This window comes from Megalobrama amblycephala, linkage group LG18 (genome assembly GCF_018812025.1).
Source record: "Megalobrama amblycephala isolate DHTTF-2021 linkage group LG18, ASM1881202v1, whole genome shotgun sequence".
Taxonomy (NCBI): domain Eukaryota; kingdom Metazoa; phylum Chordata; class Actinopteri; order Cypriniformes; family Xenocyprididae; genus Megalobrama; species Megalobrama amblycephala.
In genome coordinates, this window is record NC_063061.1 from 30700413 (window position 1) to 30719934 (window position 19522).

Consider the following 19522-nt stretch of genomic DNA (forward strand, 5'->3'; position numbering starts at 1 on the left):
CTAATGCTAATAATAACAACAATAACTATTATTATTTTAATAAACATCATGTTTTAACAGGTGATCTGATGATAATCACCACTGAGAATGAGAATTACAAAGAACACCAAAAGTAAAACATCAAGGTCCATTACGTTATTGAGAATTTGGGGAAAAATAGTGTCCTAATGCAACAAACTTCTAGCCTAAAAATATCCTTTTGCAATGCTTTCTCTTTTGATTTTGAGCAGAGATGTGACGCAAACATGAGGTTGATACAATAAAGACAAACAAACTGGCCACAACCACTTTATGTGTAGACCAATATGTGTTGATACCAAGGTAACTGCTTCACAATAACAACACATGGGTTTTTGTTTCCTATTCCGTAACTGATTATTTGTTGTCCGTAGACAAGCAGCAGTAGCAAAACTATAAGACTATAAAAGCAGTTGCACAACTAGTTTTGCTACAACATGATCCACAAAACGTGACTACTATATGGCAACCTTTTGCACATATGCAACCTTTAGCAAGCATCTTACAGAGCAATTTAATTTTATAGCGAACACTAATATAAATGTATAAACTGGAAAGCATGTATTGTTTTGTATTGTTTATTTGTCCAAGATATTCATCATTATTGAATTTCACTGTAAACAAAAAACCAGCAATCTTTAAAACAAACTTATGTCTATTTACAAACCTTTTAAGAATAAGGTCTTCCACTGAAATGATTAAAAAAAGTTAACCAAAATAATGCCCGGAATCAGACCAAATTATCACTAAGAAGTCACTCTGTATCCTGACTTTTGACCCAGGCTTTAGGCGATTGGCTCGTTTCAGGATGGGCGGAGTCAGCCTGGCAGGCTCCAGAGAAGCGTTCCCGTGCACGTTCCCAGTTCCTCTGGGTTTTGGTTCTGGCGAGTGAGGCGTCCTCTACTGACACGGCAGCTCCAGAACCAAGACCAGACTGGGCCTTGCGCACATGCAGCTGAATCTACGACGCACACACAAAGGGAAGTAAGCGTAAATCTCATGCGCTTGCGTACATGACACTGCGTAAACAAATGGGGAGAAATTATATTACCGGATCCTTCATTCCAGCTCCGTCCTTGCCGAGTCCTTCTCCTCGTTTCCAGCCCATCTTCTCCAGCATCTGTCTACCCTTATTCTCATCTCCGATTTCACTATATACAAACAAACACGGTGAGAAAAAGCATCTTTAAAATTCCATTTTGTTATGCAAGAACGCTACTGCAGTTCAGATCTGTTTACAGGTGTAAATGTTTGACTGAAAAGGTTACGTACACATGAACAGAAGCAGGAGCATCGTCTCTCTGGAACGTTCCCTCGCTTCCGACTGTCTGCCGGCGGTTTTCTGCTCTATCCTTATACCTGCTGTTCTTCAGGGCCTTCTGCTCCTCATAATCACTGCTCTGAAACACACACGCAAGTCTTCGTGTAAAACAAGAATCCTTTTATTATGATTTCACTATTTTAACTTGATGTTTCTGTTTGAGCATAAACAACATCTGCAAATTTACAACACTCAAAGTTCAATGCAAAGTGAGATATTTTCTTTTATAGGAATCACTTTTTAAGGACTACAACGAGCTTCTCCCCAGGCTGGTGACATCACAAACCCTAAAATTTACATAAACCCCGCCCCCGAGAACACGCAACAAAGGCTGTGAGGCCATGTTGGGCTGCTTTAGAGAAGAGGAAGAGTTGTTGTAGTAGAGTGTTGTTGCCATGCCGTCATTTTACACCGGACTGCTTCACAAACGAGGGTCAATTCAACGCTGGATTTGCACAAAAGATTAACATGACGGCACAAGCTAGTCGATGAGTTGAATCAACTCCACAGCAACTACATAAATTCATCCACTAACCATTCAGAAATGTCCAGATTCATTCTAAAAGTTGTAACTTCTTCCTGCATCTCTCCATCAGTGTCCGACTCCGGTTTGAGCAATGTAAGGTTGAACAGCGTTACTGACAATGATAATTTTGGCTGCGTGAGATTCTCCAGCTTTGTTGTTGTTGAGAAACCGAAGCGTGAGCTGTTAAATCTCGGCCCTCTTCTAGAAAGTGGGCCGGGAGCAGCAGCTCATTTGCATTTAAAGGGACACACACAAAAAACGGCATGTTTTTGCTCACACCCAAATAAAGGCGAATTTGACAAGCTATAAGAAATGATCTGTGGGGTATTTTGAGCTGAAACTTCACAGACACATTCTGGAGACACCAGAGACTTATATTACATCTTGTGAAAGAGGCATTATATATATCACCTTTAAAGTCACAACCAGTAGACCAATAGCAGTGCTGAAATTATAAACGTCTTTAAACAAAACAACAACAAAATGAAGAACATTTTCTGAATTATGCCTATGAAATATATAATACAACAACCACCAAAAAGCAATGGCATTGTAACAATACTTAAACACTTATTGGTTATTACTAGGGTGTTACTAAGCAGTTGCTTCCTGTAAGTAATAAAGTATCATTCATTTTATAAATAATCTAACTCTAATAAAAATTTCAATGCTAAATAATATATAAAATCAAGATATGAAATCATTCCCCTGAACTGAAGAACATGCAAAATGCCTGAAACCACAAACTGAATTCTGGTTAATTAATTTATTATATTAATATGCTTAGTTTTTGGTGAAAGTTTGAAAAGCAGTTGTCAATTACAGCAGAAATATCACTAATATTTTAGACTATATGAGATGGGTCACTGAATATTGTGTTGGACACAGGGTTATTATCGTTAACTAAAACTAAAACCAAAACCACAAAATACATTTCCATTACTTGAAATAAAATAAACATTAACTGAAACTTTTTTTTTTTTTTTAAATCATCAAGTTGCCAAAGCAACACTTCTCATTTTCATCTAGTTTTAGTTAAAAGAACTAAAACAAAATAAAATAAAACATAAAAACTATACAGAAAAAAAAAAATAAATAAAAAATGACAAAACCACTAAAACTTTAAAATTAAAATGAAAACAGAAAATCTGATCCAAAAATATTAACAAAAATTATAGCATACCAGTGATCATTTAAAAAAAAACAAAAAACAAAAAAAACTGGCTGGACAACAGGGTGCCTTCAAGTTAAAAAAAGTCAAGAACCACTGAGTAGCACAAATATTGCAGGAAGTTATGCGCCAATGTTCAATACTTGGCGTTAATGATTTAAAATAAACCCTTGGACAGAGTAGACAATAATAATAGTGATGCTTGTCATAGCATGATTTCTTGGATGACAGGAGCATTGTTTTAGTGGTTAAATATTGTACCTGTTATAGCTTGCAATTTGCAACACCCAGGAATAGTGTGATTGTCTACTTGCTGACCAGAAGAGGGCAGCACACAATTAGCAAACCAAATTAACACACCTGACTTGAGCTTTAAAACATAATTCATCACCAAAAGAGCTTGTACATGATATAAAAACTTACTTTAAGACCATATTTAACCTTCATCATCTTCAGTTCCTTCTGTCTTTGAACCTCCTTGTCTTCTTTACTCAGAACAGTTCCTGAAACACACATGCATTCACATGTATTGCAAAAGAATGTAAGCTGCAACTGATTCACAGTAAAGCAGTTCAAAGATGTGCATAAGATAGCAGAAGAAGTTGTTTTTGTCAATGTGAATGCATACCAGAGGTCTCATCTCTCTTATGGCGGCTCAGGTGTGCTATGATCTGTCCTGGTTCACAGCCGTCACATGTGTCTGTTCCTGTGTGGATGTGGAAGGACAACACCGTTTCTCCCATCTTCACTTCATCCCCGTGAGTCAGAGGGCAAGGGTCACAGCGAACTTTGGGCTGTAGGGACACAGAAAACACTTTTTACAATTCCATTAAACATCTTTATATTGAGATATGTTCAAAAGGATGCTGGGAAACAACAGTTGTTTGTGTTACCTGTAGTATTCTGTTCCCGTTGAGGACGGTGCCATTCTGACTGCCCTGATCTATTAACATATAACACTGCTGGTCCTGGTCAAAATAAACTTCTGCATGGGACTATATACACACACACACACACACACACACACACACACACACACACACACACACACACACAGAGTCAGGGAGAAATAGAAAAAAAATTAACGATTAGTTAATATGCCGTTAAAATTCATTAAAATTGGGCTCATTTACTTTTTTATACATGTTCCTGGTCTTATTATTACTACCCTATTTCACTCAGAAATACACTGATCAGTGTTGCCAAGTCCGCAGTTTTGGGCTAGCAATTGGGCGGGTTTTGTTGTGAAAACCTGGCAACCCTGACACTGATGTTCAAAAGTTTGAGATCAGTAAGATTTTTTTGGAAAAGAAATTAAAAATTTTATTCAGCAAGGTGCATTAAATTGATCAAAAATGACAGTGGAGAATAATTTCAAATAAATGCTTAAATGTTTATTTAAAGAATCCTAAAAAAAAAAAAAAAAAAAAAAAAAAAAAAAAAAAAAGGATTTGTTTTCAACATTGATAAATATAAAAAAATGTTTCTTGAGCAGCAAATCAGCATATTACAATGATTTCTGAAGGATCATGTGACACTGAAGACACTGATGCTGAAAATTCAGCTTTGCATCACAGAAATTAAAAATATATTAAAAATGTAAATTATGTAAAAAGTCTTATTACAAAAGCAAAATGTTATGCAATTGATGTTTTAAAATACTTAGACAAAATATTTTTAAAAATAAATATATAGAAATAAAAAAAAAAAATTGAACTAAAATAAAATATATAAAAAAAAAACTATTTGAGCTAGTAATAAGAAAACATCTCCCATTTTGTAAAAAAAATAAAAAATAAAATAAAAGTGTAGACATTTTAAAGAAAAGCAAAAACTGATTAAAAAACAATACTAGAGAAAAATGACAATAGCTGGCATTTGGATGTAAACACGGTAGCGCTGCATTATTTACTACGTCAACAGCGTAAAAAACTGACATAAAAGAGAAGAAATTGTTGAATAAATTTGTTATTTTTGTTGTGTTATAGCACAATAAGTATTCTCATCGCATCTTAATATTAAGGTTGAACCACTGCAGTCACATGGACTATTTTAATGGCGTCTTTAAAGGATAAGTTCACTTTCAAATGAAAATTAGCCCAAGCTTTACTCGTGCCCTCAAGCCATCCTAGGTGTATATGACTTTCTTCTTTCTGATGAACATAAAGAAATATTAATAAATATCCTGATGCATCTGAGCTTTATAATGGCAGTGAACGGGACCCACGAGTATGAGCTGAAGAAAGTGCTTCCATCCACATCCATCCATCATAAACGTGTATTCCACACGGCTCTGGGGGGTTAATAAAGGCCTTCTGAAGCGAAGTGATGCGTTTGAATAAAAAAATATCCATATTTAAACAAGTTATGAAATCAAATATCGACCTTCCGCCAGATCGCCTTCCGTATTCAAATTATGGAAAAACGGAACTGGCGCCGCGTTAATTCTGTAAGTTGAATAGTGAAGGTGTAGCACACGGAAGGCGGTCTGGCGGAAGCACTTGTAAGGTGAGCATGTGTGTTTATAAACCATATACATTTTTATTTTTTTTCGAAAATGACCGATCATGTCGCTAGATAAGACCCTTATTCCTCGTCTGGTATCGTTTAAAGCCCTTTTAAGCTGCACTGAAACTGTAATTTTGACCTTCAACTGTTTGGAGGCCATTGAAGTCCACTATAAGGAGAAGAATCCTGGAATGTTTTCATCAAAAACCTTAATTTCTTTTCGACTGACAAACATCTTGGATGACATGGGGGTGAGTAAATTGTCAGGAAATTTTAAATCTGAAGTAAACTAATCCTAATACTTTCTGGACCTTATGTTGCTCAGAAACCTCTTGGATTTCATCAAAAATATCTTAATTTGTGTTCCGAAGATGAACGAAGGTCTTACGGGTCTAACTGAAAACCATCACCAATAAGACATTAGGCCACAAAAAAGTCTCAGTACTTTAGATTGTTTAATGTCATAGTAAAGTGAGTGCTTTTGGTCAAGAATGTGCGTTTGATTTGAGTGTTTTTGTATAGTTTGTTTAGTTTTGTTTTACCTTACTGACTCCCATCTCAGGGATCCTGATGGCATGATTCATGTCCTTCTCTCTGCGAACAAATACACAAACATGTTAAAGAACACAACAGATGAAGAGAACCACACACACACACACACAGCAAACTATACCGACCGGCCGATAGTGGCAACCGTGTCAGCCGTGAGGATGAAGAGCGTTCCGGTCTGCAGAACAGGAGAGCGAACCACAGTTACCCGAACACATGGCGGCCAGGCTTCTGAAATATAAAAATCGCACAAATTACGGATACACAAAAATAAAATCATACAGTAGTGTGCGCATTGACCTGACACACATTCCATTTAACACTGCATCTACAAACGACCAATAACAAACAGCCACCCGGGGGCGTAGTGTTCACTTCCCTCTGAATGTGTCTCCTCACCTTCCTCCTGTATCTGCATTTCCAGTTCTCTTTCAGGACTGTCATGTGCTGGTTGGACAGGAGATGTAACCGAGGATGATGAAGAAGGTTCGTTCCCTCCATCCGACTCTGTGATCTCGCCCTCTTCCGGCTCACTCTCACCGCTCATGTTATCGGAGCGTGACTTCCTGTCTCTGCAAGTCACGGAACGTGACCTCTTCCTCTCTCTCCTCTTCTTCTTCCTCTTCCCGCTGTGCGTGTCATCCGAATGCGACCCGTTCTCTCTCCGCCTCCTGCTGTGAGAGTCATCAGAATGCGATCCGCTCCGCCTCCGGGTTTTCTTTCTGTTCGTAGAGCGCTCTCTGCTTCTGTCTCGGCTCTTGGTCCGTCTGGGTCGTTCTGTACCACTGGGTCTCTGGGGGCTTCGGGACCGAGACTTTCGTCCTTTTTTAAGTGATGACGCATCATCCTTCTTACCTCTGTTGTGGTTTTCAGACTGTCTGTCAATCTCAGACCCCGCCTCTTTATGGTCCTGTCAGTGAGCAAACACTTAGCCAATCAGGACGTCGCCAATAGTGTCTCCACATTGTTTTGATGTGAAAATATAAGATTTGTTTTGGCTTTCAAGGTTCATTTGAGTCTCAGTTTTGAGTTAGTTCAAGAAAATGTAATATATGATGCAAAACCACCAACATCCCAACAGCGCTTTCCAGTCTTGCTCAAGCCTGGATGTTTATATAATTCTTGTCGTTTTCACCACTTTATTGACAAAATTCAGGTAGAGAAGAGTTCGGCATGGGATAAGAAAATCAGATTTGAGGAAACAAGCATGTGCGCAAACTGCTAGGCCACAGCTCTGACACCACATGTCCTGGCCCAGTCAAAACACAACCAATAAATAAACAGACGAGATCCAATAGGGTCCTCGCACTTTGGTGCTCGGGCCCATATATATATATATATATATATATATATATATATATAAAATTCATTCCTGTGATGCAAAGCAGAATTTTCAGCATCATTACTCCAGTCTTCAGTGTCACATGATCCTTTAGAAATAATTCTAATATGCTGATTTGCTGCTCAAGAAAGTTCAAAAGGACAGCATTTATTCAAAATAGATGTTTTTGTAACAATATAAATCTCTTTAATGGTCAATTTAATGCATTCTTGCTGAATACAAGTATTAATACCTTAAAAAGAATTAACTGACCCCAAACCTTTGAACAGTAGTGTATTTAGTCAAAGCGGCCCTGACTGACTTTAGTTTGTTATAACTAGGGCTGTCACTAACGATTATTTTGGTAACTGAGTAATCAATCGATTATTTTGACGATTAATCAATTAGATTTTTTTTGTGGTAATAAAAATAGAAAGTGCATTATGTATTATAACAATTGCCTGCAGAGGGCGCCAACGACCTAGTGATGATTGTTGTTACGCAGCAGATCAAATTCTTAATATTGGCCAAATGTTTAATATTTGGCCACTTCTTTACAACGTAAATGCTACAGCTACTGTGATTTCTTGAATAAGAACATGTGGACATCAAAACATGCAAACTTTTCTTTTGAAATCGTGATTAACAGTTTGCATATTTAGAAACATATGTATTCTCCTGTGTTTGCTTAGGTTTACAAGTGATTTACGCTACAAATCTGATGAAATGGTGCACATTGCTTTCCCAGATGAACGTTATAAGTAGACATGTGCCGATATTCGGTAATGCGATATATCACGATAATGAATATGCACAATATTGTTATCGTGGGCACTTCGAAATACCGTAAATAATAATTTATTACCAATTATTAAAATATGCATTTAAGAATACTTTCCCCATCAACCGTATAAAATGCACAACTGTATTCTGCGTCAAAGGGACGCACTCAGATGTAAACAAACCCAACATGCATGAGAAGCACATGGCAGAACGAGTGAAGGAAACGCGCTGAATGAAAGTACACGTTCACTCTCTGAAAGCAGAGGCCGCTGATGGAACAGCAAAATGCAGCGGTTACCCCGGAAAAGCATTAATTATTCTTAGTTAATGTTAATTTCTTAGTTACTGTTTAATAATATTACTAAAATCAAAAGAACTTATTTAATGGACCTGAGATAAAACCAATGATCAGTTGTATTTCTTAACTAACATTAACAAAAAATAATACTTTCTGTAACAAATGTAGCCATTGCTTAATCTTAGTTAATGCATTAAATAATGAGACCTTATTGTAAAGTGTTACCTGTTGTTCTTTATAGCCTAATTCTTTTGCACTTTAATCTGTTTGAAAATTTTACTTTATATATTTGTGTATTGTGTTATTGTATTTAAACATTCAGAGTTCTTTTTGTTATTACAAAAAGAGTTCTTAAACCTGTTATACTATGACAACACTTTTTTTGCAACTTATTTCAATATCGTGATAATACCGTATACTAGAGCTGTAACAATATGCGATATGAAACTGAAATCGCGATACGCAGGTCCACGAACCTGTATCGCGATGTGAGAAGGCAGAATCGCGACACACACACCTTCCAACTTCCAGAGTTATCCTTCCTGTCCAGATCCAATGCTACCACATTTTTAAATTACTATAAGTATTAGGGGTGTAACGATTTATCGTAGATGGTGTGTCTCAATCAAAAGTGTTTCGGGCACACATTGAATCTTGCAAGCAGGTTTAAACGTTTCTCATGTCAGTCTCTTGCATGGTCGCGTGAGAAAAGTCGTGGCTTTCTTTCACCGCAGTGCACAGCAACAGCTGTGCTCACAGAAAAGCAAAAGACGCTTGCGATACTTTGCTTTAAGCTAGGGGCTGTTCACATATTGCGTCTTTTCCGCGTGCAAGTCAGTTATTATTTTCAAATGTAGCCGGGCGGCAGGCGCGCTCATAATGGGATCAACGCGGTCGCGACGCGCATGCAATTCTCAACTTCTCAGAATGCCGCAAGCGCACCGCAGGTCGTGTGACAAGAATCAACTGATCAGCTATGGCCTTTCCGTAACAAAACATCAAAAGCTCAGCCGAACAGCTGATCATAGCTGATCATAGCTGTTCATGGTAGTTTTTATATCTTATCTCCATCAATATATCTCGTAGTAAAACTAATGCAAGGGCTAGAAATCATTTATCCTTTGCAGAAACATCCTGATCCTCTTGGAGAGCTCAGTTCATGGTTGCATAGCAACGACCGACGCCACAGGAGCGCAAGCGCTTTGGAAAGAAGGAGAAGAGGTGCGGCCGCGCCTTCCACGCGTTGTTAGACGCGATATGTGAACGGCCCCTATTCATAATTCATGTTAAAAGTTCATGTTAAATTTAAAAAATTTTTTCAGTGACAGACAGCCCTATTCAACTGTTAATTTGAATACAGAAGGTTTTTATTAAAATTGTATATTTATTTATTTTATTGAAATGTGATCTTGTATGTACAAGGAAAATTATTGAAATTTGTTCATGTTTTTTTAATAAATCTTGTTTGAATTTCAGTTTCATTTTGTTCAAAATATCGTGATACGTATCGTATCGTGAACTCTGTATCGAGATACGTACCGTATCGTGACCTGAGCGTATCGTTACACCCCTACCGTATACCGTGATATAAGCTTCAGTAATTAATTGCAACATGAAAATTTGATACCGTCACATGCCTACTTATAAGCAACCCAAACTCACAGAATATGTAGAAATGGAGAAGCACTCCTTGAATGTAAAACAGTGCAACACTTCGTATGAAACACAAAGCATGTCAGACGTTACGCATTCCCAAAAGCATGTTATTGGAAACCCAAACAAACAAACAGCACATGCAGAGATCAAGTTTCTATGAAACTAACAACCTGCACGCGTTTAAATAAAGCGTCACGCTTCACCCTCAGTGCATATATTTAATGGAATTCGCAGTCTTTATGATTTCACAATAGCACAATACTATATTATCATTTTTAAATGGTTTTAATGCATTGTGCAGCCTTCAAAAATGGTCTAATAATGCGGTTCATGGATTCTCATCCGAGGAATCCACTTCCGGTATTTTGCTGGTTACTCAACACAAATTGCAACACTCGAATTGAATCGAGGAATCGTGACAGCCCTAGTTATGACCATTTAGGGGGAAAAAATACTAAAATTCTATATAACTTTAAAGCTATAAACAAGTGCGTACCTCTTACTCCAACCAGTCTCAAATGTTCTATCTTCAACTGAGCCATTGAGCAAGTCAAATCCTGAACCTACAGCGAAAGGAAGAGCACACGGTCAGCTCCACCAGGCATCAAATCTTCAGAATTGCTCGACGGACCCCCTTCTAAGACCCCAGACTGTTCTACGGACCCTCACAATCATCAATTGCTATTCAATGAGAGCAAGAACCAGACACCAAAAAGTTGAAACAATACTGAAAACTGAGACTCAAGATGGTAAAAAAAAGAAAGAAAGAAAAAAAAAAGGTTTAATTGAAAAACTGAATTTGAACTTGAAATGGAAAATCAAGTTGAGGAAGGTAAGAGGGATTCAGAGTTAACCACTAAATCTCTGTGATTACAAAACTATGTAAAGACAGTGTGTGTCTGTGTGCATCTCACCCCTCCATCGGGACAGGAAGCTCTATCTGTGTTCTTCACCGACTTCCTGTTTTTCCAATCTTTGGTCTTCCTCTGTGGCGTCTGCTCCACTTCGGGGTGTGCTGTAGGCACCTCTATCCTAGAGTGGAACTGGTATTTTCCGCTTTCTGGATCGTAGTAATAGTACATGCCTGTGTTGGCATCATAGTACAGCTGACTGGACTGGGGGAAGAGGAAAAAACACATTAACACAGGCGATTAAGATTACACATGTCGATTACACAATAACAGTAGTCAAACGTCCCCAGAGAAGAACAACTTACAGAGTCGTAGTAAAATCCAGTGCCGTGGTCGTAGTACATGCCGGAACTTTCATCAAACACAAAGTTGGTCTGGTTCAATGCTTCCTCTGCTGTTGCTCTCAGCATGTCTGCTATAGAGCCGCCTTCTCCAGAGGCCTCCTGAGAACAAATACAGTGTTTACACAGCCAAGAAACTGGCTAATAATTATATAAACATTATATGTTTGAAAAATTTGGCCATATTTTATACTGTTTTGGCTGAAAGTTGGGCTACTGTGGCCTCATTTGAAACTTCTGCCAATGTGTTAGATTAACACATTGGCTATAATTTAGATTATTTTAGATTATTTTGGCCTTATTTTAGATTTCTGGTGATATGTTAGAATAACTTAATTATATTTTATTCTATTTTGGCTATATTTTGGCCATATTTCAATTGGTTTGTGATAAGTTGTATTATATAAAATAACTAAAATTTAAATGATATAAAATATATATATATATGAGCCATATTTAGATTCTTGTGCACTAGTCAAAGAGATCAAGTTTAATCCATTTATATATAAAAACAGATTTTTTCTATATTTTATTATATTGGCCATATTTTAGACATTGGCCTTAATTTGGCTTTTAGTAATGTTCAATTATGTAACCTTTATTTTATTCTGCTTTAGCTAAATGTTGAATTATTTTTTGCCAAAAAAAAAAAAAAAAAAATGTGTTAGCAAATTTTGGCCATTTTTCACATTTTTTTTTGGTGATGTTACATTATTTTAGCCATAATATAGATTGTTTTGTTATGACTATATTTCAGATTATGTTGTCCATATTTCAGACATTCTGCAATAGGTTGGATTAATTTGGCCTTGGTTTTATTTTGCATAGTGCCGTTTTATTTTGGCCATATTTTAGGCTGTTTTGGCTATATTTTGGCCATATTTTGATGCTTTGTGAAATATTATCTTAGCAATAATATAAATAGCTTTGGCAATATTTCAGATTATATTGGCCATATTTTAGACATATTTGTTGATGTGTTGGATGAATCTGGTTTTAATATAAACTACCCGAGTTATATTTTACACTGTGCTGGATTATTTTAGCCATATTTTTTTGCTAGACATTGGAGTTTGACTGAACTAGCCAGCAGAGAGAAGACATCATTCACATTTTAAACACTTTTTAGAAACTAAATTTCTGAATGACATACAACAACAGGTTTTGTAGAATTCATTTGAATATGCAACACATACAAACCAGGTCAATACCCACATTAATAAACACCTAGATCTGTTATCAGAATTAAAAAACACTTAAATAATTACTAACATTTTTCATACCTCTGTTTGTGGAAAGTCACTTGATTCATTTGGTTGCTCAGGATTGGCTGGTGCCATCTCAGCTGTTATGGGATGCTCCTCATTGTGTTCAGAACACTCTTGAGATTCCATGACAACATTCTCCTGTGTTTCTACTGTCGTCTCTGTTCCTGACTGGTAGTATCCGCCATAGTAATAATTATAATAATCTGTTTCAGGAAGAAAAAAAAACATTTAAACCTCACAAACATTCTAGATGATTGGTATATTTCAGGGTTAGTTCACCCAAAAATGAAAATTCTGTCATCATTTACTCACTCTCATGTTGTTCCACACCCAGAAGACTTTAGTTCATCTTCAGAACACAAATTTAAAATATTTTTAATAAAATCTGAGAGATTTCTGTCTCAGAAAGTCTGCTCACCCAATACTCTGATGCTTTAAAACTTTCATAAAGAGACAAGCAAATCTGACTGAGCTTCTGTTTATGTTTGTTGATCATTAGTTATATGAGAATAAAAGCCTAAATTACATCTGTTCATCATATAAAGTGATCATGTCTCTTCAGGAGATTTGGACTAACGGCTCAATCCAGTGTAGACATGCTGTGAATGGACTTTCAATGGAGGGACAGAAATGTCTCAGATTTCATTAAAATATCTTTGTATTCCAAAAATGAACTGAAGTCTTATGGGTTTGGAACGACTTGATGGTGAGTAAATAATGAAAAAATTTTAATTTTTGCGTGAACTATCCCTTTAACAGTAAAATAAAAGAGGTTAACCTGTCTCTGTCCAGGTATACTCCTCTGTCTGAGTCTCAGCATCCACTTTCTCCCTCTCTCTTTTCTTTCGCTCATGGATTTCTGCACTCAGTTTGTCAACCTAAATCACAGAGATCAAAAGCAACATATTTATCATAATGTTATCAACAATGTTCTTGTGCTGGCAAGTTTTGAGAGTACACCAATCATAAAAAATAGCCTAAAAATGTAACCGTCATGTTTTCACCTGCTGTCTGAGATCTTCATTGTAGCTTTCTGTGGTCTTTTGAAGTCGTTCGCTTTGGCTGAGCTGTTTCTGTAACTTCTGAAGTTCATCCTTACATGCCTTCAGCTCCTGTCGCAGCGCCTCTGCTTGTGATTTCAAAGACACAAGTTCTGCTTGCAAACCCTGATCATTGGGTTCAGAGTCTGGTTTTCCTTCTGCAGCCATTGCTGAGGATGTTCTACCTAAAATGTAGATTAGAATAAGAAAGTACAGTTGACTAAAAATAAAATATTCTCATTTTTTAGATTCAAATCACCATGTAATACATGTTACATATAGTAATACACCACAGAAGTTTTTACCAATTAAGTTTTTCTCTTACAGGTCATTTAATTTGTCTCTATATTCAATCTAAATCTGAGAAAAAAATAATTCTTAAAAACAGGCCTTTAAACGTGAAAATATAGCTACATTTATATAGTTCAGGAAGTGAGCTCTTATCATATTTGGGCATCAAAAGATTTGAAAAATAACTAGATCAACCAATCAGTGAAGGACACGGTGAATATGCATAAACTGAAAAAATTAAACGACCATAAGCAAAACAATCAAACAAATGACTCCTCTAATTTTATATTCAGCATAAGAAGATATAACAATAGTATGTTAATAAACAGATAAGTTATGTTTTGTATTAGGAAACGTGTGATTTTATTGCACATTATCCTCACCGATTTAAACCACCCGTTTTCTCTGCGCGTTCCCAGATTTCCTGCGCGCGCGTCAATCTGCAAATCAAAGATAAACATCATATGACCAGCTTGCATTGGACACATATTCGTGTAGAAGTTTGTGTTATCGTAAAGTGCGTTACAGGGAACAAACGCGATGAACTTTAGTCCCACTTCAACGGACGCTGCCATACTTTCACTTTGTGATGTCATGGCTTACTTACTACTGCGTCACTTCCGCTTTTTCTAGAGCACCACAGCACCCCTAGTGTAGAACTCTGTCACCAAAATGTTTGGCTAATACAGCTTTTTCTTTTTCAATATGCGAATAAATAAACCATTTAAAGACTTACAGTTGCCCATGATTTACAATCAAAATGTGTAAGTATGCTTATGTAGCCTATAATATAAACAAAACCATTCTGTAAGAGCTGCAAATACAAATACAACACATTAAAATAATTTGTAAAGATCTGTTTCAACCTTAATCGGTTACAAAGTGTCTAAGAAGAAAATTAGTCTGAAACCTAAAGGACTGCATGAGGCCTGATTCAATAAAATATAAATATATAAATAAATTCACCTTTTTTTCCCTCAAGTGACCCCTTTAAAGGGTTAGTTCACCCAAAAATGAAAATTCTGTCATTAATTACTCTCCCTCATGCCGTTCCACACCCAGAAGACCTTCGTTAATCTTCAGAACACAAATTAAGATATTTCAGTTGAAATCTGATGGCTCCGTGAGGCCTGCATAGCCAGCAATGACATTTCCTCTCTCAAGATCCATTAATGTACTAAAAACATATTTAAATCAGTTCATGTGAGTACAGTGGTTCAATATTTATATTATAAAGCGACGAGAATATTTTTGGTGCGGCAAAAAAACAAAATAACGACTTATATAGTGATGGCCGATTTCAAGCTTCGGAGCGCTTTGAATCAGTGTATCGAATCATGATTCAGATCGCGTGTCAAACTGCCAACGGCTGAAATCACGTGACTTTGGTGCTCCGAACAGCAGATTCGATACACTGATTCATCTGTGCTCCGAAGCTTCATGAAGCAGTGTTTTGAAATCGGCCATCACTATATAAGTTGTTATTTTGTTTTTTTTGGCGCTCCAAAAATATTCTCGTCGCTTTATAATATTAATATTGAACCACTGTACTCACATGAACTGATTTAAATATGTTTTTTAGTACCTTTATGGATCTTGAGAGAGGAAGTGTCATTGCTCCCCACATGGAAAGAACCTATATGTGGATATATGCGCATATATGAAACCTATATGCAGTGTATATGTACATATATGCTGCATATATGCACATATATGATAATATATATGCTGCATATATGCGCATATATACTGCATATATGCTATATATATGCTGCATATATGCGTATATATACTGCATATATGTGTATATGCAGTATATATAAATAAAAAAATAAAAAGTATATATGCCACATATAGGCAAAATTGAGGTGCATATATGTGCATATACAGGAAATATAGGTCTCCTGTATTGCTTCTTCATATCCATATATATGCCCTATACATACAAGATATGTCTTCTATATAGCTAATGGCAGGATCTGGTCATTTTGTAGCTCATATCTCATTTTTGACTGTCATACATGATGCCTAGCTCATATTTTCTATTATCAAGGCAAAAACTAAGAATTAACGAAAAAAATTATGCAAGAACTTATGTATGTGCGAATGTAGCAGTTATGTATTTAGGCAATTATTTTGTGATTCCACTTGCCATGACCATATTTGGGGTTTCCTGCCGCCATGCTGACTTGGGGTGTTGACGCACTTTGCTGCTTCCCAGTCTGCATGAGACATCACAGCGGTAGGTCGCACAAAGTTTTTGCGGTGATTCAATTAAGGCCATGTTTCATGTAACAGCTGAATTCACATGATATATTAGTATGATTGTAATCCAAAACCCCTCTGTGATGTACATTCAGATGTTTCGTTGATTATTTTTCTTTACTTAAGTTACTTTTAATATCTCTCTTTCTCAGCGTTGTGCGTTGCTGCCGCATGCTGTTTGTATGCTGCACAAGTCCTCATATATTGCCATTTGTGTTATACAGAATAAAGTGAGGACCTGATGGCAAGATTTTTCGCAGTCTGTCTTTGATTACGACAAAACGCAGAAAACACACCGCTACACGAACACGTGAAATTGGTCCCACATGGAAAAAAACCTATATAAACATATATGTTTCAATATAGGTTTTGATATAGGTTTTACATATATGTGACATATATAAAATTGGCCGTTTTCCTATATTATGTGTACATATATGTGTATATATATATGTGTGTACATATATGTGTACATATATGTGTACATATATGTGTGCATATATGTACATATATGTACATATATGTACATATAATATAGGAAAACGGCCAATTTTATATATGTCACACATATGTAAAACCTATATCAAAACCTATATTGAAACATATATGTTTATATAGGTTTTTTCCATGTGGGTCCCTATGGAGGCCTCACGGAGCCATCGGATTTCAACAAAAATATCTTAATTTGTGTTACGAAGATTAGCGAAGGTCTTACGGGTGTGGAACGGCATCTGGGTGAGAAATAAATGACATTATTTTCATTTTTGGGTGAACTTACCCTTTAAATTGGCCTCTGTGTTGTTTTAAATAAAGCATCTACTTTATTGGCTAAGAAACATATCTGAAATATTGATTTGATTTTGGGCAGCAGAGGGCAGTACAGGCAAGTAAAATTACACTCCATCTTTAGTTTCAGAGAGAAGTTTAAAAATCTTCTGAACAAACTGATTTCTCTGTGTTGAATGTCACCATCTTCCAGTCTAAAAAGTTCTGAGTTTGGAAGCCAAACTGTCTGTGACGTCCCTCATTAAGCACTTCTATTCAGGATATGAGACTAAATCAAATTAAAACTGCGTTTATTCTAACACCTGTGTCAGGCAGCAAGGTGAAGAAGATGAGGCCACAGGTGCATTTAATATGAAAGAAGCTTAGCGCCGTAATAGACAGGAAATAAAAGAGTGACAGCTTGAGGAAATCAAGGGGGAAGGGTTTGCTTTCCCTCTCACCGCTTACATGCTTCTGTCGCCTAAGGCGTTAGCTAATTGGCATTTGCATCAAGAGCATAAGAAGGCTTAACGGAAGTACTGACACATTCCTTGTTAGACAAAACTGCAAACTTCATGTAAACAAGATCTGTGAGACAGAAACTTAATAATTTACAAAAGCAGGATGTTCATCACATAAAGGAAGTGTTTATTAGATTACTCCACTACAGTCAGAGTTGTAACTTCATTACGTTGACAGGTTGAGAACTTGTCATGAGTGTCACGCAGATAAGCACATACACACTCATTCAGCGCACACACTAACAGCTGACACTGATGACAGAATGTGTGAGTGTCATGATGACCCACAAGTAAACCCTTCCCGTAAACAGTACATTACAGTAAACCATCCATCTCTCTTAACTTATGCAATATTTGCATATCATTTTACTTTGTAGCATTAGCTATGAGCATAAAAGTGGTATTTGTTAAGTCAAAATTCGACACAACACCAGAAGTAATTTTTCCATTCATTTCTCCCATAAGGATTTTTAAAAAAGACTTCATTAAAGCATTTTAAAACATGAACCAAACCCACCAGCTATGAGGTGAATCATAACATTACAAACTTTGATTTGAATCAAAAAAAAAAAAAAAAAAGCCAATTTGAAAATTGGACAAAAATAGAAAGATAGCCTACAAGACAAGGCTTTGGGAAAAACTACAATCCCATGAAGCATTGTGAACCGCATAATCGAATAAAAAAACGATGGTGAAATATGAAACTACTAATTTACAAATTTTGAATTTTAAAACAATACATTTTAAGTTTATCGCAAAATATGCACATATATGTATGTTTTTTCAGAGTATGGGGGAACGACTTGAGCCACGTCCTTTGAGGTGCTTCACGGGAGTGGGCGGAGCAAACAAGATCTTTTGGCAGGTTTTGCTTGTTTCGACTCTGATTGGTGGAATTTTCTGTACAGCACCATGGGTAATGTAGTTTTTCACCACAAATTCCACCGTTAATTATTTTAAAACTAAGTTGAAATAATGCGGGCTAAGGCCTTCAAGAGAAGCAAATGTTATTGATTAATAACCTAGAAAAGCCTCGTACACACCGGGACAAATATCGCGCACACTTGTCGCCAGCGTTTTTCAAGACGTTTTTCGTGTTCATACCCAATCGATTTTCATGGCAATGCGCCGAGTGAACGTGCAAATTCACTCCCTGACAGTATATGGTGCTTGTGCTGAACGGTAGTGCAAATAAACATATTTATGATATAAAATTAAAGATATAAAATGGCATATGGCATATACACGACATGAGAAGATGGTAGTCAGAAACGGTAGTGCAAATAAGTCACAATGAGAGTAGTGCAAGTGAACGGTAGTGCAAAGAAACATATTTATGAAATAGACATTCTCAACTATATTTCTTGAAATGTAAAAGAAAAAAAAAAACAATAAAAATACAGAAATAAAATGTAAATAAATATAATACACATCTAGTATTGGTGTGGCCAAGAACTGGCAGAGCACCCATAGTTTGTAGGGGTCTTCTTCGTCTACTTACTTCCTCAATGTGTGCTCGGCAAGACCGTTTTGTGCTTGAGCGCCACCAAGTCATGTTTACCTGTAACTTCAGCAGCTCCAGGCACGTGAACAAAAGCGGCAATCTCATTGGTCGGCCAGTTTTAAACGCGGTGTCAAACACAAAAAAAGAATGTTTTTTTTAAAAAATGGCGCTTTTACGCCTGCCGTTTTTCGCGTCGGAGCCCTTTGTTTAGTCATGAGGCGTTAAACGGCGCCGATAGTTGCGCGCGATATTCGTCCCGGTGTGTACAGGCCTTAAGGCTGTCTTTAAAGGTTCATAAATTATTGTTAAAAATAGTTTAAAAAAGGATTTTTTATTTTTATTGTCCTGCCCTCACACAACATCTCAGAGAAGAGATGTCATTTTGAATGTCATTTTTGATTAATAATAAAAATAATAATAATAATATGAGCACATCATTTATAATAAACACTGCAGTATTCAAAA

General features: G+C 36.5%; 1 protein-coding gene across 3 annotated transcripts; it reads right to left on the reverse strand.

The window, feature by feature from the left end:
* Positions 1 to 580: 580 nt before the first annotated feature.
* On the reverse strand, positions 581 to 14659 carry aggf1 (angiogenic factor with G patch and FHA domains 1). Of its 3 annotated transcripts, none has more exons than XM_048166412.1 (16): positions 14529 to 14659; positions 14386 to 14442; positions 13676 to 13896; positions 13450 to 13549; positions 12687 to 12874; positions 11368 to 11505; positions 11066 to 11266; positions 10648 to 10714; positions 6222 to 6324; positions 6087 to 6138; positions 3930 to 4031; positions 3665 to 3830; positions 3460 to 3539; positions 1291 to 1418; positions 1070 to 1169; positions 581 to 979 (listed from the first exon to the last, which is right to left on the reverse strand). In XM_048166412.1, the coding sequence occupies exons 3-16, from the start codon at positions 13877 to 13879 to the stop codon at positions 773 to 775; spliced, it is 1836 nt and encodes a 611-aa protein (XP_048022369.1). In that variant the 5' UTR covers positions 13880 to 13896; positions 14386 to 14442; positions 14529 to 14659; the 3' UTR covers positions 581 to 772. The 3 variants fall into 3 exon arrangements, with proteins under 3 accessions (XP_048022369.1, XP_048022367.1, XP_048022368.1); XM_048166410.1 differs by lacking the exon at positions 10648 to 10714 and adding an exon at positions 6493 to 7003 and having other exon boundaries at positions 14529 to 14656; XM_048166411.1 differs by lacking the exon at positions 10648 to 10714 and adding an exon at positions 6493 to 7003 and having other exon boundaries at positions 14386 to 14597.
* Between the last annotated feature and the right edge of the window lie 4863 nt (positions 14660 to 19522).